Source organism: Phyllosticta capitalensis, assembly GCF_038381095.1.
Source record: "Phyllosticta capitalensis strain CBS 128856 chromosome Unknown BKA78scaffold_4, whole genome shotgun sequence".
NCBI lineage: Eukaryota > Fungi > Ascomycota > Dothideomycetes > Botryosphaeriales > Phyllostictaceae > Phyllosticta > Phyllosticta capitalensis.
In genome coordinates, this window is record NW_027117442.1 from 2,179,805 (window position 1) to 2,200,679 (window position 20,875).

General features: G+C 54.3%; 4 protein-coding genes across 4 annotated transcripts; 1 reads left to right on the top strand and 3 right to left on the bottom strand.

The window, feature by feature from the left end:
- Window positions 1-2,010: 2,010 nt before the first annotated feature.
- On the bottom strand, window positions 2,011-2,935 carry BKA78DRAFT_250436 (pyrazinamidase/nicotinamidase-like protein; the record flags this gene model as incomplete). Its single annotated transcript, XM_066884571.1, has 2 exons — window positions 2,011-2,670; window positions 2,852-2,935. 2 exons carry the CDS (start codon window positions 2,933-2,935, stop codon window positions 2,011-2,013), a joined length of 744 nt encoding a protein of 247 aa, XP_066745731.1.
- A 6,063-nt stretch (window positions 2,936-8,998) lies between these two features.
- Window positions 8,999-10,747, bottom strand: BKA78DRAFT_249862 (uncharacterized protein; the record flags this gene model as incomplete). Its single annotated transcript, XM_066884509.1, has 2 exons — window positions 8,999-10,017; window positions 10,093-10,747. Coding segments are annotated over 2 exons (1,674 nt in total), but the record flags the coding sequence as incomplete, so codon positions are not given.
- A 3,227-nt stretch (window positions 10,748-13,974) lies between these two features.
- BKA78DRAFT_368850 (polyamine oxidase-like protein) lies at window positions 13,975-16,170 on the top strand (the record flags this gene model as incomplete). The annotated part of the gene is made up of 3 exons (XM_066892647.1): window positions 13,975-14,646; window positions 14,697-15,425; window positions 15,476-16,170. The coding sequence occupies 3 exons, from the start codon at window positions 13,975-13,977 to the stop codon at window positions 15,683-15,685; spliced, it is 1,611 nt and encodes a 536-aa protein (XP_066745733.1). The 3' UTR covers window positions 15,686-16,170.
- Window positions 16,171-16,333: 163 nt separating this feature from the next.
- On the bottom strand, window positions 16,334-18,818 carry BKA78DRAFT_352172 (multicopper like protein; the record flags this gene model as incomplete). Its single annotated transcript, XM_066891305.1, has 11 exons — window positions 16,334-16,473; window positions 16,695-17,003; window positions 17,067-17,172; window positions 17,227-17,567; window positions 17,617-18,069; window positions 18,116-18,167; window positions 18,216-18,294; window positions 18,349-18,482; window positions 18,547-18,573; window positions 18,630-18,664; window positions 18,713-18,818. The coding sequence occupies 11 exons, from the start codon at window positions 18,816-18,818 to the stop codon at window positions 16,334-16,336; spliced, it is 1,782 nt and encodes a 593-aa protein (XP_066745734.1).
- Window positions 18,819-20,875: the final 2,057 nt, after the last annotated feature.

Below are 20,875 nucleotides of genomic sequence, written 5' to 3' on the forward strand. Positions count from 1 at the left end.
CACGCGCGTTCCCTCCATTCCACGACCATAAAACTCCTTGATTTGTGGACCCTCTGCCGCCGCATCATCCATTCCAGCGGCTAGGATTCCGCAGCCGTCGACCGCACGCCCGGCATAATCGCCGTTTCCATTGCTCGGACTTTTGCGCGGCTCCGAGCGCGTGGAAAAGCTGGCGGTTGGCCTCATCCACCTGGCCTTGGACGAAAACACGACCTTGATCACACCATAATACCCACTTCGTCCGGAGCGAGCGCCCACAAGCGCATTCCCGTAATCCCTTGTAAATACCCCTCCACGCTTTCGACAGACACGACCTTTTCCTTTTCCCCGGCGTACAGCAGCAGCAGCATATGTCTAGACAGACGAACGGCATTGCACGGCGTTTTGGCCCCTTCCTTTTGCGGCGCGTTTTCTCATACACAATTGTGTCTTGCGTCTCGTTGATGAGAACAAACAAGCGTAGCATATTTTGGCTTTGGCATGGCGAAGGAAGAGAAGACCTGGCGGTCCGTCCGCAACGGACGCGCCACAGAGAGCGAGCGAGCGAGCAGCAAAACAACAATAGAGAGACATGGCGACATGGCGCGGGTTGGCTGGTTGGTTGGTGCCAGCGTTGGGTGGGCACTCCCCCAAGAACAACAAGGAAGGGCAAGGGCTGGACGAACGAGCTGGCAGGCAGGCATGCACGACAGAAAGCATGTTTTTGTTGTGGGCGGCGGTAGGTGGGAATTTTTGCTTTCCACCATCTCCGTCTCTGGGCGGGCGTGGCTTTTGATAACAGCCCGCTTTCTTGTCTGTTGTCTTTTGGCCCTCCCCCCGGATTCGTCACTCAACCAACCAACCGGTCGTTGGAGAGAGAGCAGCCACCTAGATACGATATGGACAGCAAGGAAATATTAGTAGGGGCGGTCGCATCGATATTGATATACAACCTCCACTGTGGTTGTATGTATATGAATATTTCCCAACCAAGACTTTTTTGGAATTGCAACGAAATGACATGACATTCACTTGCCTTGAACGCAACATTTACAGACAAGCTCCAAACCTCTCATTTCCGGCTTCAACAAAATCAAGCAAATGTGAGGTTAAAAAAGTGCAAACGAACAAACGAGCGGCATTGACCCGGCCCGAGTCCAAAACCAAAACCAAAACGCATGAATGACATGCCGCTCCACAACGGGTCTGCGGGATCATGCCGCTGGCTCGCTGGCTCCGGCTGACCTGACGGCGGCTGGCTGTGAGAGCAGAGCAGCTGCTGTCGTACGTTCATGTTGGTATGTAGTGAGACAATAGTAGAAGAAAGCAACGTGAAGCAAGTACCTTGGCTATGTAAGCAAACAAACGCTTTCCCGTCACCTCCTTTGGCTATTGTAGGTAGGCCTTTCTTTCCTGAGGCGCTTCTGGAACGTCGTCCGCTCAAGACGGATGTACAGGGCCTGAGCACACCTGGGCATGACCGCCAGTGGTCGCTGCGGCTGTTCCCACCCCTTCTCCTCTCTCCCCCCTAAGTACCTCGACCCTCAGCTCAAGCTCAAATCAACGTGCCACGCACCCCCCTCACCAATTGGCCACATGTCGGATGTTTGCTTGGCCGTGCCTAGGTATGGCGCAAGCGATAAGGGCGCGACCGGACCGTCTGGGCAAAAGCACGCAAAGCGAGCGAGCGCGATACGAACGACGGAGCAGGGTTCCTGGCTGGGTTGGACGGGGACGGGGGTGGTGGGCGGAAGGTAAGAGGGCCAAGAGGTTGGCATCGGGCTGGGCGGAGAGGATGGGGGATGGATGGCGGAGAGAGGGCGGGACGGACGGGGAGGAGAATGGTGTGGAGCGGGAGGGTCTTGGGAGTAGCGTAGCGGGATAGCTAGGGGCGACCGGAGGGAACATGGATAGAGCGTGATTTCGAGGGTTCGGTCGATGTGTCAGTTGAATGGTATTGTTGTCGTCTCGTCTCGTCTCGATCTTGGGTATCATGGTCGTCTCATCTCATCTCGTCTTGTCTCGATCGTCTCAATCACTCTTCACCTTTTGCGCCCCCTCGGCTTCCAACGCTCTCACTCGTCCCACCTCTTCACCATCCATCTTGACAAAGGAAATGCCCCTTCCCTCCATCTCTCGCTGCACTCCATCCCAATTACCCGCATCGACCGCGCGCGTCCCCTCCTCGACAACCCACGTCCGCCACCCGCGCTCGACCGCGTCTTCCGCCGTGTATCGCACGCAATAGTCCATGGCCAGCCCGACAACAAACACGTTCGTCACGCCCCTGTCACGCAGGCGCTGCTCCAGGCTCGAGCTGGCGACGCAGGGCGCGCGAAAGGGGTCCGCAAACGCCGAGTACATCTCGACGCGCGCATCCATGCCCTTCTCCACCACGCCGTCCAACCGCGCCGTGTCCAGCTCGGGGATCAGCTGCGCACCCGGCGTGCCTTGCACGCAGTGCACCGGCCAGAGGCGGGTGGAGTAGGTTTCGGCGGCGTTGAGCGGGTTGACGATGGTGACGGAGCTGGCGAAGGGCACGTTGTCGGGTGCCGCGTGGTTCGAGGCGAACGAGATGTGCGAGGGCGGGTGGAAGTCTTTGGTTGCGATTTTTAGCGCGAAGGGGAGGGTCAGGAGCGTGTTGATGGGCGCGGCGACGGCGCGGCCGGTGGGCACGGCGAGGGCGCCGTTCTGAGCGTGCAGTGTTAGTATGGGCTGGGATGGGACGGCGGTGGCGGACGCTGGTGTTGGTGTCGGTGTAGGTGGAGGGGAGGGAGGGAGTGGAGTGGAAGAGGGGTAGACATGTTCATCAACGGGCGCGAGCGGGAGGTAGAGTGCGGGGTGATGTGAGGGGCGCACGCGACGGACTCACGGGCGGACAAAAGTCTTCCTGCACGTCGACGACGATGAGGGCGGGCACGAAGGGCGTGTGCGTGTCGCGGGCGCCGTTGGCCATGGTGCAGGTCGAAGTTGGCGGTGAATTGAAGCGGTGGCGTTGGTTGGTGATGGTACAAAATAGTAGATGTGGTGTTGAGGCGGGCGGACACGGACAAGACGGACTAGCCGGGGCGCGCCACGCGGTAGGTGGAGCCTCGGGCGTGATATCATACCCCGGTCGACGCTATCAATAATTTATCTGATATAGGAGTAGCAACTGATGGAGCACATGGTTGGCAGTTGGCCAAATTGGCGGCTGTCAGATGGACAAGATATTTGGGAGAGAGACCCCTTGAACCTAACAGCGGGAAGACAGGGTCACGCAAAGTCAGTCTTTGCTATTGTAAGATAACTCCGTCGTCGTCCGCCGCGGGACCCGAGCTGCCGGCGTCGCCCGCCGCGTCAAGTCCGTCCGTGTCTAGCGATGTGGATGGATTAGTCTGCGCCCCGGCTGATCCTTTCGACTCACCAATTGCTCAGTGCTCTCTTCCTTCTTCGTCATGACTGTAGCCTTTTCGTCACTGCTCATTTGGCAGTTGCAGATGGTTACGACACGCTGCCTAGCACGACAGCCTAAACGACTGCAGCGCGCGGACCATTTGTGGGGAGGATTGCAAGACGAGCGACCATCGATCGAAGCACAACAGAATGCACCAGTCAGCCGTCACGACTTGCACTTGATTTAATTTGCAGCTGGACGAATCAGGAAAAGATGGGAGAAGCAGTTCGGCGCTGAAAAAGGGCTGGTTCATTGTTCTATGGCCATGACTAAACCATGTCCGGCCCAAGCCCCCTCCAAGCCCAGCCCAGCCAGACAAATGTATGGATGATGCCTGATCCTTGCCTCCCGGCGATAAGGTGGCCCTAGCAAACTTTCGGTCCTCCACGGCGTTAACCACTAATTCGGTCGTCCTTCGACAGATGCAGGTAGTTATAAAGACAACGGGTGACCCACCCCTTTGTCGATTGCATACAAGGCCATACTCCTTCAAAATCAACATCTACAAGTCAAACAACACCTTCCACTACCATCGCCGACATGTCTCAAACACAAACCTATACTCCGCAGACCATCAAGGTGGCTGCCTCCAACCTCCCCTCCTCCTGTGGAACCCTCCCTGCGGCGGCCAAGGCAGACCAACCCGAGAACCAATACGTCTTCATTCCCAACCTGCACGGCCGCCAAGCAGTCAAGATCAGGCTCGACATCTTCCTCATGGCCGCCGAGGAGGATGAGGAGGAGGAAGAGCGCATCTACGCTGCCCGCAACCACTCGCGCCATCTCTCGACCTGCTCCTCCATGTCCGACTTTTCCGTCACGTCGGCAAACGAGCTGCCCCTCATTGAGTCATGAATGAGTGAGCAGCCAACAGCTGGTGTCGTCGCACGGCCTGCCGAGTTGCCGACAGGTAGCTGACCGCGGCCGGCCTCGACCACCAAAACGACTACACCAACATCTCATCTCACCAAACCGAGGGAAATCCGAATCAAGTAGGAGTCATGGAGTTGTCCAAATTGATACCACTCGGAGTCATCTGGAGTATACTCTCGAATGGTCTGCCATCGGAGTCACCAAATTGTCACGCCAACCATTACCACTGGAGTTGAGCAAGGACGAGCAATGCGAGCGAGCGACTTGAAAAACAGTCGCTCCTCTCGCAACCACACGCGCCTGGCGGAGCTGGGATCAGCAAGATGAGGGCTTCAATCTCGGGACCAGACTCCAGGGTAGTGTCAGGGAAGACACAGTGCGGAGGAAAAACAGCAGTTCAGGACAGGCGCCGACATTGGGATCGGATTAGAAGCATCGATATCAGCAGCATCTCAAACCCCTCACTCCAGTAATGTCTAAAGCATAGTCTCATACTTTTTTGCGTCTTCTTCTACGAACTATTTTCAAAAAATACCAACTTTAATCACTATCACAAAAAGCAAAAACCCTGGAAAACCTAGTAGAATCTTGCATGTGCTCTCGATTTGATTCCGTTCAACTCTCCTACGACCTACCCTTACACCGACTTGGGGACAGTAATCAACATCCCATCACATGCCAAACTCGTCCACGCGTCCCTCGATCGCTACGCTTGGTTGACGGCTGGCTGCTAACAAGCTGTTGGTTGTCCCTGATCTCCAACGCGCCCGTCCGTCCGTCAGCCGCACCCTACCTTCCCTGTCTCTTCTACCTTTTTCGCATCTCTCGGCAGCCGGCTCTCTCCGCCCACTCACTTGGTGCCAATCAACCCATGCATCTGCCGATTACTTTCCACGAGACCAATCACACTTTGTCTTCAGGTCCCTTCCATTCCGCGTTCAGACGCGCGCGTGACATGTAGCCTCACGGTCCGTCCGTCGTCCCCGCTATCCGTTCGTTTGTTTGTGCATGGGAATTGTGCGCTACCATGGACCCTCCGCGGAGCAGAGCACACCAGACCCTGATCTACTCGACTCACCCGAGCGAGCCTCTCCTCCGCGCCTGTCCCCTCGCCCGCCGTTGTCAGATAGGCGGAAGGGGTAGGGCAAGTAATCAACGGGTCAACCTTCGCGATACGAGCGGCTGTTTAGTCACCATGGCCATTCTCCTTACTACAGTACGGCAACGATTGCCGCAGAGGCGTGTCTGTAGATGTGAGATGAGGACGGAAACAAGACGAGCTGGAAATTGAAAAGTGTTTGTGCGGTATGAGCGGCACACACACGCCCTCGGGCGACTCGAGACGAGAAACACTTCGATGCCATCTACTTGCTGGTCAAGGCCCTAAGAGAATTCACAAAGCGACAATGCATCCTTCCCAACAACACACCCGCTCGCCCGTGCCCTAGCCTGACTTGCTACCAACCCTCCCATCGCATCGCTTCGCATTGGCAGCCAGGCACAGCCGCGTACCCGGAATCGCCGCACCTTCTTGATCGTCACAGGTGTCTGCAGCGCGCATACGCATGCGGCGACGGACAGACGCCACGCGGCCGCGCCTCGCCGCGTCGACTTGACCTATTTGCGGAGAGGCTGAGCGGCTGCTGCGTGAGGGAGACATGGGTGCCGACGGCGCCGGGTAAGGCGGGTAGGGATGGATGGATACCTGGGGCATGAGGCTGCAAGGCACGAGTGAGGACACGACGGAAGCGGTACCATGTCCCGGTTTGCTGGAGGAGTTATTGCGCGCTATTGGCTTGGTCCCCGGTTGTATGTATGTATGCATGGTCTCGTGGTGGTTTGATGGGCTGAAGGTGTTTGTTGCCGGGGATGAGGGGAGCAAGCGAGACTTGATTGGTACTTGTTGCGGATTTGCGGTGGGGGCAGATTATGAGGGTGAGAGGTGTGTGTATGCGGGGAAGGGACGTGGTTCTTCAGAGCTGGGAAGGTGCAACGATGGACAAAGACTGAAATCGACAAAAGCGAACTGCGTCATCCACATTGGGGCAGAGTGACAGACTGTTCGTCCAAGCCTTTTTACTTTTCTCGTCTACGTATAGATTCTCTCTATCTCGAGAAAGTATCCATCAGAGGCGAGTCAGCCTCGAACCTCCAAACTGACTTGCTCCCTTTGACATTTCTCATTCTCAACACCAAACCATGGACGCAACCCTACTCAACTCAATTCATTCACCAAGCCTGCTTTCCAACTATATGCCCGTCCCTCCTCTACCCAACAAACGAAAACTCAAGTAAACAAAAAGTGTAGAGGAAAGAAGTTTACCATTCCCTCTCAACCTTTACTTTCCTTTCCACACCTACCACACACGCGGAACCTCACTTTGCCCTATCCTCAGGCACAACAAACCTTCTGTAGTCGGCGACCTCTCTCACTTTATCTTTCAGGCACCACTATCCAGATTGGAGACTGGTCAGTGCGGACGAGCATTGCGCAAGGTTTCGGCACATCTACCTACTCGCTCTGTGCAGTTTGCAGACAGACGAAAGTGTTCTCTTCTTGCATTGGGTTTTATCGGCTCAGGGACAAGGACAGGGATCTGCATTCTATTCCACTCAGGGGCCAGGATGCGCAAAGACAGCGCGGCTGAGACTGAGGCTGAGAGCCGCCGCTCGCGCTGAGGCCGGGATACAGCTCTTCAACCACCGCGTCGATCGATTGAAAGGAAGGATCCCGCGGCCAAGCGCTCAGGTACGCATCGTCTCAAAAACGGCAGATGACACCGTCAACCCAAGACCACAAAGGCGTCGGACGTGAAGCAGAGCGGAAGCGTTCAGCACAAACCCTATCACGCCCTCGGCGGGGCCATTATGCATCGGCGACGTCGCTCTTTACCTTCTTCTACTACTCTATCGCCTTGAATAAGGGGGTAAGGACCGATGGAACATTTCGCGAAAGCAACGTGCCAAAGTTTGCGGGCGGACGTAACGACTGACAAGCAAACCGCGGAGATTGAGCATCCTGATCCGGTGCTGAATCGGTATGCTTAATTTTCGAAGCGCGCGGGCGGTGCGTTTATTTTTTGGTAATTCGACCAATCAGAATTTTTTGAATGGCGACGAATTGGAGGGGGCGTGATGGGTGTGAGGGTGTCGGATTCGGAATGCGCGAGATGAGAATGCGAGAATGGTGGTGTGGGAGGTGTGGGTTTGACTTTGCCGTCGAGAATCGATTGCGAGTCGGAGGGGAGAATGCAATGAGGAGTGACAGAGAAGTCTTGCAAATGCTTCTACTATCAACGACGTCAGTGACTCGACAAGTGACGCTGGATCAATTGGTCGCTTACATTGTCCAAACATCAATTGGAGGACGCCCGCTCATCTACCACCGTTAAAGAGTTCGACAGAGAGGAGCACAATCACTCAATATGTCCCGACAGCCCCAAGTAATCTCGTGTCACTCCTTCGATGAATTGAGTATCATTCTCTTTCTATACCCGATCCAACTCCGCAATCCCCCTCATAGTTCAGCCAACGAGCGCAGTGCAGATGCTTTCGATGCATCGACAAAAAAAAAAAAGCTTTCCCCAAACACCATGCATGTACTCTGCAAGAGAAAAGAAACGAAATTGACCTTTCCCTGGGTGCGTGATTCCACGGGGTATCTTGAGTTGCGGACTGCAACCAGAGCATGCCAAGTCTATCACGAAGAGTAAGGGAAAGGAAGAAGTGCGCGCTCGAGAAAGTATCTCTTTCAACGCGGGAAAAAGTGAAGAAGTCAAGCGAAGGTACGAAAGGGGTATAAATATGCTAGAAGAAGGAATTTGAATGTTCATTGAGCTCACTTGATGTGGCTGCAAAGTGCCCAGTGTGCTCTCTCCGGCCGCTCTACATGACGACACACCTCATCCTCTTCCTGAAGCCATCTCCATCCCTTGACCCCGGGGTATCTACAGCGTCGTCGCCTGCGAGTGGTGCGCTTGCACTCCGGATTCTCATGGCGCCGGTGCTCCTCACACTCCTAATGGTCGCCATTCTCTGGACTTCGCCTTGTCCTCTTCCCAGCCGGCGCAGGCCTCTGATGCCGGCGCGACGTCGCGCTGTTGGACCAGCGCCAAAATCATCGACACTCTGAGCGGCTCGCGGGTTTATTCCGAATGCGTGCACAGGGGTTGGAACAGAGTCGGAGCGGTTGAAGTTTGGCGGAAGGCTTTGCTGAGGGGCTGGAATCTGTTCAGTCGGCGAGACACCAGGAGACGATTGTCTTGGCGGTCCGTGGCTTGCAAAGTGTTCCGAGTGCGGATTGGACGAGAGCGTCGCGGGCGGATGGAATGATGTTTCGACAGGATCTTCAGGTGGTGGGCGGAACGGAGCTTGGCTTGGACTAGTGTGATTGCGAGACCCTGTGCCTGGACGGCGGCTCTGAGATGACGGATGCGAATAACGGTGAGAGTCTGGTCGCGCTATGCGAGGAGCTCGCGACAATGGATTGGCCGAATGGGGAGCGGCGGCACTGATCAATTGTGGCGCCGGGTGGCCACGGTCAGCAGGCGCCGAGCTTGGGATGAGAGGGTGAGAAGAGCTGTGACCATTGGGAATCTGAAGGCGGGGGAGGGTTGAGTTTTGCGCGAGTGGAGGTGAGGGGACGGTTGGAAGGGGAGCTCCTTCAGGATGAGAAAGGCTTATGCTTATGGCGCCTGGTCCAGGACGATCTGCCCGGGGGGTATACGGTGGAGGAGGTGGGATCCAATTGTCGGCATCGCTTTCGTGAGGCATCTCTCGGAGACCGTCTGCTCTGCGGTATTCCAAAGGCCTATCTGGCAAGGCTCGCAAGTGTCTTCGGTTGGCTGGTGAAGCAGCTGCCACGGTTGCGGCTCGACTCAGAGAGGCCTGGGACCTTGGCTGTCCTTGAACATAGGGCTCTTCGAAGACGGCTTGACCATCGTCATCGTTGTCTGGACGAGAAGTTGTTGCTCTGCTTGAATTTTGTGGCGATGTTGTCGTTGAGGACCGCAGTAGAGTGTGTCCAGCCACAGCTCTTGCAGCTTCTCCTCTCCTTTGAGCTACAGTGCGCGTCCTGACCAATTCGACTTCTCTTTCAAAATCAATCTCGTCCTCGGGCAATTTTTCGCCTGGAAGTGTTTGATCAAGATCGATGGTTATCCGTTCGGCTTTCGAGGGACTGTGGCCTTCCAGGGATTTGCCAAAGTCGAAATCCATTGTAATGAGAATGCCTTTGGTTTTGGCAGCGTCCCCCGGCATAATCGGAGTGTCGGGAGCCGTGCTGCAAACCATGTTTCCCACAGCCAAGAGACGTTCAAATGCGCAGTCATTCTCGTCGCAAGCGATCCAGCGAAGTCCAGATATGTCTTGAGCCGAGGTATCCTCCTCCCTTGGCATGCTCACGTAGGAGCAAGGTGCGAGCGGGGAGTGGTCTCCCGAGTGCCGCTTCAAATCATGATAGACGGCAGAGCTGGACTCGTAAGTGTCTGGAATTCTGAACACCCAAAAGGCGTTTGAATCTTGGTTTTTGACAGCGACAGCAACATGATCATAAGATGGCGAAACCGTGGGAAGAGCATCCTCGAGAGATTCGGCATGGACGAAGTGGCCGGCCTCGGGTGGGTTCTCCTTGGTTTCGATGAATTGCATTCCTCCAAGGTCGTAGATTCCCCAAGTGTCTTCTTCGGCGTCAAAAGCGAACAACTCGTTGACGTGGCCAGTAAGTGGATCTGGTAGAATCAAGGCGTGCTTTGCAGTGTGAGCCTTTTCCGGAAAAAGAATCTGCCTCGTCCACGCAATATGACATTCTTGTGGAATGAGATCACCATCTTCCGTAAGTGGCCCATCAAATGCGCCGTGCACAGAAAAGACTGTCGTGGGCCGTGGCATGCGCGCTGAAGCCGTGGCAATCAGCGTTCGGCCATCGTCCGAAAACATCAAATGGTCCATGGGGTCGCAATTCACAGATCTCCGGTCATGTTCCGAGGCCTTTTCGGCAAGTGAGACGAGCTCGATTCCAAACGGGTGTCCAGTAGCTAGAACCATGCCATCCGGGGACAACGCGATTGTATGCGCGTCGACTATGAGTATGATGCTCTTGACCTTTTCCAAACCAGGCGCACCGTCTGCCTGCAGGCGGTACAAGTCCACCTTGAAAGGATTGGAGAGAACCGCAAGCAGGCTCCCGTCATCCATGATTTCAACCGCGACAGGTTTGCGCCGGACCTCCAGCGTGCGCACACACGTCTTGGGCAGCTTCTTCGCCTCAAGTATCCAAATGTTCTTAGTCCCGAATACTGCCACCATCTGGCCTTTTCGAGATATGGAAAATCCGAATGGTTGGGGCAAGGCCGACGAGGTGGCAGTATCGGATTCCAGGTCGAAGATGGTCATCTTTGGCGGGGCATGCTGCTGCTGTCGAGCGCGTACGGCCGCAACGTCTTTGCTGTCCTGGGCCATATTTGAAGAGCCATGAGAGGCTGACGTCGCCAAGGTGGACAAGTTGGTCGACGCGATACTGCGCGCGGTGGTAGCAGTGTGGCTTGAGGAACGCGCAACGCTAGAGAGCTGTGGCGACGAGGATTCGTCACGGTGGCTTTCAGCCTGATCTTCCGCGCTCTGCGACTCTGCGCGAGTAATGGCTTCTGGATGTGACGAGGGATCATGTTGAGGGCGCGAGGACGGTGGAAGGGTGGGTTCGGCGTAGAGGCCCTCGTCGTCATCGAGGTCGTCGCCATGCGAGGAGCGGTCCATGGCTCTCGGGGAGTCGGCTTCAGCGCAGCATGGCCCGCAGATGTCGTGGGCGCACAAATAGTGGTTTGGGACAGAGCATGACAGAGGCGAGAGGGAGAAGGTTGCGGCGGAAAGGCCAGAAGAAGGTTGCACTCGAGAGTTGGCGAGTAGCAAGTCAGAGAGGTAATGTTCGTCGGTGGTTTAAAAATAGACCACCCCACAATCCGCAAGGCAAAATGCAACCAACAGCTTGCCAGCCCCACCACACTGCATCACTCATCACCAACACGACTGCCGTCAAACGCTTTTTGTATCAAGCTTCCGAATTGACCATATCATCAAGATAAGACCGCCACAGTCACACTGTCACTGCGATGCCGCGACCTGGAAACGATGCTGTTGCTTACCCGTTGTCAATATTTTAGCTTGACCACGGCTTGGTCCTCTCCAGTACGGCCGTTGTATCCGCTTCCTTGTTGGCTCTTGCTCGACCATGACTTTGGGGTTGCGCAGGTATCAACTCTAGTGCAACTGTTGCTTTTCAACGTCAGATTAATCATCTGGTTCGTTATTCGTCCAGCCCTTTCAGCTTTCTCATCATTTGCCTTCTCCCGTTCCTCCTACACTTTCTCCAAGCTTCATTTACTCGCGATACCTGTTTCTTTTCTTCGGGCGGTTCCGTTCGCTTCCGTCGTTCGCTTCGTCGGATTTGGCCCCAATGTTGCGGCGATCTCGTTTGCCTAGGTCGTTTCGATACGAACCGTCGGAGTATGCTCCAAGATGGAGAAAGAACGCGCAAGTCTCATTGAGGTGGAACTACATGCCTCTTCATGGAATTTGTAGTCACCTACGCTTCATCAACTTTGGTCGCAGACGTATCCATGAAGGATATCAACGTCGTCGCTTCAGTCGGTTCTGCTTGCGAAACTATAAACAGCTGAGTCGTGTCTTAGCATACTTCGCATGGGCAAAGCCAGAGGTCTTGTCCGTCGAACGAAACTACAGATGGATGTGGGAGACATGCTAATCTTCCCAGGCCCTCTTATTTGTACTTTGAAGAGGCAAACCTGGGTGGCGTCGATGGTGTGAAAACGGCCGAGTACCCGGGTCTATCGATTAATATGCAGGGAAAGAGGAGCGTCAATCCATAACGATAGCTTACTGTGCCGACAGACAGCTGGAATTTAGCATTGAGGGACCAATCAAGCGCACCAGTCATGATTTCAGACACAGCTGTTCTACGCTTTCCCATTTGCGCGTACGATTGAGCGCGAGCACGTGTCCCAGATTTCTGGCTTGCCGGAAAGGAAAAGAGCAGTGCAGTTGTTCACTCCCCTTATGCCAGAAATCTCAGTGTAACGGTCTCAATCGTCCATCAACAAGATTGAGGCAGTTTGCATCTTATCATCGGCCGTAAAGCCGGAAGAGCGCCCCAAGGTCAGTAGAGTGGAAATTCTGTCATGGATCACTGATACTGTGCTAGCACGGTCTCTTTGGGTCAATCTCTCGGGCTAGATGGAGATCCAGTGATGCGCGACATCGATTCCAGTGGAGAACTTGCACGCAAAGCTGCTGAGCAAATCATGTGGCGTGCATTAGTGTGGTCTCCAATCTCTTTGGGCTGATACATGCGGCTCATCTTCCATGGATGAAGAGAAGAAGGTCGCGCAAAGACCCGCGAACCAAAAAATCAGTCTTTCCATCTCCTCTGCGGTTACACAGTTGGCAATGAATGGAATGCCAACCTAAGGCTTAGTGCCAAAGCTCGAAGCTTATGAAAAGCTATCAATTCATTCAAGAAACATATGCGAGCCGCATAGCTTAAAAAAAGAGAGCAGACGTACTTCCAACAAGGCTCATCAGACTCGGTCATGGGTACGTCTTGGAGTTGACATCTTTAGAGTCCCTATCCCTTTTTCACCTCGTCCTACCAAGCCATGAGCTTTAGAATCCGACCATTGCGAAAACAAAACTGAAGTTCTTCCGACTTTCAAAACAATTCTTCATTTGCTTAGGGGGCTCGACTTTGTTAGTGATGAATCAAAACAAAAATCAGCCGACGTCGATGCCTTGAACACCGTTGTCGGCTGCATTTCCTCCCCCGGAAGCATCCCGTAATGAGGGCCCCCAAGTCCATCAACTGCCCTTTTCGAATTGGCAACGCGTACACCAGGAAAGCTGCAGGGGCATTCGACTCGAACCTTCAACGATGAAATCGCCACAAGTACTACACAGCTTATTGGCCTCCGAAGAAAGGTCTGTATAAGAAAGCCAAGCTTTTCGGCAATGGCAAACAGTTTAATGATGGGCATTCGGGACTGACCGCGACTGGGTGTCCGGCAAAGCTTCTCGAATCATACGGCACAGGGTTGTTGCATGCTCGGGCCGAAGGTCGATCATATCACACACCGTTATCAGCCACTCAGCAAGCAAGACAGCACAACGTACAGATGCAGCGGACAACGCACTTGGTCCTCTGACAAGAATATTTGGGTTGTCACACAGCTTCCAAGGCTATGACTTGTTCAGCAGCGCCCAAATGCTGGGCATTGTGATGCCAAGGTGTCTTTTTCGGCAACCCCCAAGATGCACGACATCGGCAATGCGCTCTCCACCCCGCGTATCTCTTCCCCACGCCTCGCATCCAGCTTCCTGTTTGTCATCCTTATCTGGTCACTGCAAGGCACACGCCCTGCTACCCGCCTCGTCTGCTTGGGACTGCCTCGTTCTGCCTAGTGGGACAAACCTTACCGGAGTAAAAGCCATGCCGTTCTCCTCTGTCCGAGAGCAGCTTTGTGTGGCTTATCGTCATCTCCTCATAAAACACACGGCACCATTCTCCCGCTACACCGTATAAAGGAATCATCATAGGAGCTGGGTGAGTACCGCTTGGTCTGACAATTCGTTTTGTTTTTGGTGTTTCTGTTTCTTGTTGTTGGGAAGCAGTGCCCATCATGCATTTCCCGGGCACGACTTTGAAAGCTTCCTTGATTTTAACCTCTGCCTTGTCTGTTACTGCCCGCGTGGTGAAGCCCAGGAGTGATCAGCAATGTCGTCAGACGACGGTTGCCATCCTCGGCGCTGGAGTGTCTGGAATCACAGCTGCCCAAGCTTTGGCAAACCAGTCAATATCAGATTTCCTCATTGTCGAAGCCAATGACTACATCGGAGGTCGTGCCAAACACACAACTTTTGGAAAAAAGGCAGACGGTTCTCCCTACACGGTTGAACTGGGAGCAAATTGGGTTCAAGGATTGGGAACAGAAGGAGGACCGGAAAACCCTGTCTGGACGTTTGCCAAAAAATGGAACATCACCAACACCTACTCGAATTACAGCTCGATTCTCACTTACAACGAGACGGGCTTCTCGGACTACTCCGATCTCCTCGACAAGTATGATGAAGCGTCGACAATCCTGGAACAAAATGCCGGCTACATTTTGACGGAAAATCTCCAGGACATTTCCGCCAGAGCAGGCTTGTCACTAGCTGGGTGGAAGCCGAAGAAGGACCCGGCGGCTCAGGCCACTGAATGGTGGGATTGGGATTTCGAGTCTGCCTACTCACCGGATCAGAGTGGTCTACTCTATGGAATTGCGAACAGCAACGCAACTTGGTACCAATTCGTAAGTTGGGTGGAAAACCTGTTCAGGAGAAACAAGCTAATCCAGTGAAGAGCGACGAGGACAACTTCGTCTGGGACCAACGCGGCTTCAACCACTGGATCATTGGCGAATCGTCCACGTTCCTCAAGAAAAACGACTCCCGGCTCCTCTTGAACACCAAGGTCGAAAAGATTGACTACTCCTCCGACGGCGTGACCATCACCAACGCCGACGGCAGCTGCATCAGCGCCGACTTCGCCATCACCACCTTCTCCCTCGGCGTGCTGCAAAACGAGGTTGTCGAGTTCTCGCCCGAGCTGCCCAAGTGGAAGAAGCTCGCCATCGAGACGTTCGACATGGGCACGTACACCAAAATCTTCTTCCAGTTCAACGAGACCTTCTGGCCAACCGATACGCAGTATTTCCTCTATGCCGACCCGGATCGTCGCGGATACTATCCGATTTGGCAGTCGCTCTCCACGTCTGGATTCCTGCCGGGCTCCAACATCATCTTCGTGACGGTCGTTGATGATGAATCCTACCGGGTAGAGGCGCAGACTGACGAACAGACCAAAGCCGAAGCGCTCGAAGTCCTGCGCAAGATGTTCCCCGACGTTGACGTGCCCGAGCCGATCGATTTCATGTATCCGCGCTGGAGCCTGGAGCCGTGGGTTCATGGGTCGTACTCCAACTGGCCGGTTGGCGTCACCCTCGAAATGCACCAGAATTTGCGCGCCAACATCGACCGCCTTTGGTTTGCAAGTGAAGCTAACTCTGCGGAGTACTATGGCTTTCTACATGTAGGTGTTCTCCGTCTCTTTACTGGGATGTTTTGCTAATATTCTAATAGGGTGCGTGGTTCGAAGGTCGCGATGTGGGCGAGCGGGTGGCCAGCTTAGTCACCGGCGACTGCGTCAACGCCAATGCAGACGGCAACTCCACAGGCGCGTGTGGCGACATGGTGAATTACGAGATTCTGAAAGGGACGACGACGGATGAGGCATACGACATTGCCAACGGGTGGATGGCGAGCACATTCCTGACGTACGGGTATGATTGAAACAATCGTGAGTGTGTTCCTGGCAGTACGGCATGATTGATTAGAGGAGAAGAAAGACATTCTGTAAGAATCCACAGCGTGTTGGTAGTAGTTGATGTAGCATTCCGCGCCATACCCACGCTTTTTTTCAGTGTGGCGGTACAACGACGTGGGATGACTTCTGCAGCTAGCATAGCTGCCGCGCCTGCACATACCCGCCAATGAAATGTTTCAATATTTTCACCTTTCTTTTTTCAGCATCATGGGGCCAGCTTGCGCTTGGGGACTTGGCGCACCGTGGACATTTCCTTCGCTTGGCATGACGCGCAAGGTGGGACGATCCTGAGCGTCCTCACGATCCGCAAGAAGCCAAGCACGCAAAGTCTTAGGACACTGGTCAGCGGCATGCGCATCAGGAGCATTCGAGTACACCCGAGAAATACGTATGAAGAGATAGAGATGAGTATCCGACATCTTCGCAGCACCATCCGGGCTCTCCTTCGTCGAAGATATACCAACCCAACATTCAAAGATCATCTAAATTCGCCAGCCCATTCCGACACCCCAGCTCAAGTCCAAGGCCTCCACGCTTGTAATCTACCGGCGCTCTCCATCCCAACCAACTCACCCAGTACTCACTCACACTGCTTACCCCTTATTCCGCACTTCTTAGATACCTGAGTCTTCCTGCTCGATCGGATGCGCCGTCTCCCACTTCTTCCATGCCGCGCATTCCTCATACGTCTGCTCCAGGTTGCCGTTCTGGGCCAGGATTTCGCGCTGGCGCTCGAGGATCTGCATGGCGAGGCCTGTTGGTGTTGCATGTTAGCTGCTAGCCCTGTCGACTGCTACGACCCAAGCAGCGGGAAAGATTACAACGTTCGGTGAGAAGAGTTGTGTGAGAAGAGGAAGAAGAGAACCAGGTCGACGAAAGAGGCAGGCATGAGTGGGCTGCACTAGCCCGAAGAGGCAACAGCGCTCCTACAACCGCAACAACACCACCATCAAACAGAAACACGAAACCACTCACCAGAGCTCGCGTGGAAGTTCAAATGGCAGTGAACAGCCCACGCGCCAGGGTTATCCGGCTTAAACGCCAGGGCAACGTATCCATTCGACGGGACCCAGACAGTGTCGCGGCGAGGGGGATTGTCAAGGCTGAACCGGGTAAGGGGGTCCTTGTCCTCATTGTAGGGGTGGCTGCGCTGGGCCAGCACGGCAAAGTCGTGGCCGTGGAGATGGATGGGGTGGCCGGCGGGGATCTCGCGCTTGTCGGCGTTGACGAGGCCGCTGACGTCGGCCGTGATGATGAGGTAGACGAAGCCGCTGTTGAAGTCGTCTGTAGGGGGTGATGTTAGAGGGGTAGGGGGTGGTGAAGGAGCGGGTTGGGATGAAGACATACAGTCGATGACGTTGTAAGTTGGGTTCCAGGTCTTGTTTTCGACGTTTAGGATGGTCGGGTTGTCAAAGTCGATCCAGAGCGGGACGTTGGTCAATTCCCAGCGAAACTGGATTCGATTAGTCTACTATATCTTAATACATAGCATGGAAGATTGGCTTACAGCGTTGTGGGATGTCTCGTTCCCGATACCAATCGTGTACGTGTTGACCAAGACGTCGTTTTGCGGGTGCGCATCAACTTCCCATCTGTAGATAGGATGCAGCAACTCCCATGGCTCGTCGTGGCAATCGGTAGGGAAGTCATTCCTTGTCGACTTTGGCAGCTCGGTGCTTCGGGCATCGTAGCGTACGATGCCGGTCAGGTTGTCGTGTTTGTAGGTCACGTTTCCGCAGCCAACTTCAAGTTCAATGCCGCCTAATCCCTTTTGGCCAGGAATCTCAGTGCGGATCCAGTAGTTTCCTGGCTTGGCATTGGCTTCGACCACTATGGAGTAGCGCTGACCTGCGTCGCTTAGTGCTCGTTGTGCTTGTGCGATGACCACTTTACTTACCAGGGTTTAGCAGGATTGCGTTTGTCGTGTACGGTTCAATTGGGACAAAGTCCATCGAAACGACTTGGAATTTGTGCTCATCAATGGTAAAGATGAAGGAGGCGCCTGTCCCACCGTTGATGAGGTGAATCAAGTATCGCTTTCCAGCCTCAAAGGTGTTTTCGTAGTAGCTCTCATATCCAGGAGCGCACATTTTCTTGTCGTTTGAAAGGCTGCAGTCATAGTGTCCGTGGCCATTGAGGAGGATGCTGTCCCCGATTGGTGGCAAAATGGTGGTACCCGGCACACTTGCGTCAAGCTCTTGGGAGAACAATTCAAACGCGCTGTCGTGGAACCAGTCTGTCATGATCAGGGGCTTCCACTCCTCGTCCCAGTTTGCCGAGTCCGGGCCGTGGATTCTGAGAGCGCCTGCAACGCCGTCGGAATACTGGATGCTATAGTGACTGTGATACCCTGCGTCACGTTAGACCAGATCATTGTTGCCTGAGCCGCAACTTACACGAATTGCCGTATTGGGTCGCCCTGAACTTGTACGTCATTTCTTCACCGTACTGCCAGAACATCAGCCACATTCACGCGCTCGAGGCAAGAACTATTACAGCAATAGGGCATTGTGTCACTCCATTGACACCATCCATCTCGTTCGAGCCTAGTTGGCGAATGCCATGCCAGTGAATGCTGCGCCAAGGTCAGTCTGGACAAGCTTTCGGCAACGGCGCCCGCGAAGCTTACGTGGTGCCATTGGTCTGCGCCCAGTTCTTAACATGGACGATGATCTCGTCTCCCCAGCATGCCTCGAGCAAGGGACCAGGGTAGGTGCCGTTGATCGTCTTGCCGGTAGGCTTTGAATACCCGTCGTTGACAAGCTTTCGTTGCTCAATTAGCCGACCCGCTCGCCAATGACTGACGTATGAAACGGCGTTTGCTTACTATTGACTCCTTGACTTCGATCCAGTACTGAGATGGTCAGCTTGTGACTGGCATACCGGTATGTGCTCTCCGTGTAGACGCACCTCGCGAGTAACACCCTTTGGCCAGTTGTTTTCATCTGAATAGCGTAAGCACGTGGTGTTGCATGCTCCTCATACCAACATACAGTCTGTGTGAATGTCATATTGCGAAAAGAGCGGCTGCTTGGAGTTCGAGTCCCTCAGCCAGCAGCTTCTGTCATCCGCAGAGTTGCAGCTTTTCCATCCCTTCATGTCGGGGTAGGAGCATTTGAAGCCAGGAGAAGCATCCTCCGGGTGCCATGACAAACCGTCATGATGGTCATGACTGATTGGGAGAGGCTGCTGGCTGCCATGGCCACGATCCAAGCTCCCGAGTGGCGTGAAGAAAGGAAGGTGCAGGAGCACGTCCCAACACGTGTTGAAGAACCCCATGGCTTGGGAAGTGAGAAGAATTGAGAAGCTTTGAGATCAAATGCTTCCAATGGGCAGCGTCGTTCCGAGTACAAATACAGGACCGCCTCCCGTTGCTCAAAGCTTCAGCTGAGTCGACCCCATGCTGACACCGGTTAATCCGATACTGGTGAATTGCGTTGCACCTATGCGCAGACGCGCTGTCTGTATGGTGATGGTGACCAATCCGGCAGCAGACCATCGCTCAGCCTCAGATCACGTAGGCGGACTGTCCACTGAACTCGAGCTCCGGACGCCAGACAGACGCCACAAAATCATATCTAGTGCGGTGGACGCATGACGGCATGCTGGAGCCATCTCAGTCAGACTATTGCATAGCCGGCCGCGAAGGCAGGGAACTGGCAGGGTCGGCTGGTAGGTTCAGTCGAATGCTCCCTGGCCATCCAAAAGCGGAAGATGGTCCTTCTGGACATCAACGCAGTCCAGTGACCAATTGCATGACCATTGAACGTTTTTCGGAGCTTCGGAACATATTGTTGACCACATGCTTGGATTCAAAAGCTGAGGGCCTCGTAAAAGCGCAGGCTGACGTCTTGTAGATGTGCGCACACAAGATGCCGTCTTGCGAGCTCATTGGTCGTGACTTGAAGCCTGTTTCTTACCCACGCGTAAAATCGCGGGAAGGAAGTGTGAGAAGAGTGGTGATGGTCGGGGAATACCGCAGAATGGCGCTGGGATTTTTGCTTTTTAGGTGGGTGCGGGGCCAGCCTTGCGAGACAGCCAAGCCTAAATTCCGACTGAAGAACAATCAAATAGGAAGCATGGTACGATATCTTCCTCACGGTACTACCTTGGCATTGGCTTGCTGCCTATTTGGAAGACGTAATCCAGATGTGATGAGAGACCTCGTAAGTCGCGAGTGGCCTGATGGAAAGCTGCAGGTGCATGGCTTTCTAATATTGCTATCCAGATAGATATACGAGGGAGACTCCCAAAAGGACAAGACAAACGTCGAGTCTGCTTACGGTGCCTCGAACAAATGAACTTGGCGGTGGTTGGTCGAGGATTGTTGCCACAACGGGCAATAGGGCCATTGGGGCTGTAGGTTTAGGGCTGAGGTGAGCAAACGCCACGCTTTCTCCGAGTTGCTCGGGAAGATTTTGTCAACAGTCATCCAGTTGAGGGTCAACTTATCAGCTAAGCCTTCGGGGGGATGGAGCTCTCTGGTCGATCGCCATATCGATTCTTCGTTCCCTGTGGTTCCAAGCCGCTCAAAAGGACCGAGGCTTGGTGCCAAAGTCGTGGCACTTTCGACCAAGCAACCGCTTGTGTTCTCTGCGAATATAAGTAGGCGAATGCTCCCCACATTGCAGCTGCAAGACATTCGTTATTCTTATCCGCATAGCCCTACGGGACTTGAACGCCAACCACCCTTGAGACATGACTGCTCCTCGTGCCACGACTTTTGGCATCAAGCCTCGGACCGATGATCAGCAATCGAAGCACAGCGATTGCACATCTTGCGTAAATGCGGCACAGCAAGACTGTGCGCAAGCGCAATTCTGTGGATATTGGAAGCTATTCCCGGGGTCTCGACGACGCTGAAGCCTTGTTATAGGTCTCTTGGCTCTGGTCTGGCCGCGCGGAAGCGGACGCGGTGAAAGTAGTGCTTGCCATGACCAATTCGGCTGGCGAATGGCGGATCGCGCCTTGCCGTGCGGGAGGCCTCGCCCGCATGGCGAACCTTCAGCTCCAGAAGCAGTTGTCATCATCCGGCGAATCCGAGAGTCGGAGACGTCGATGGTTGGAGGAGAGCGCCGCCAGGATAAGGATCTTTTTGGCCCCCGCCAACTCTCCACGTGGGTTGTTCACAGACATCTTCGCTTAGCTTTTTAGTA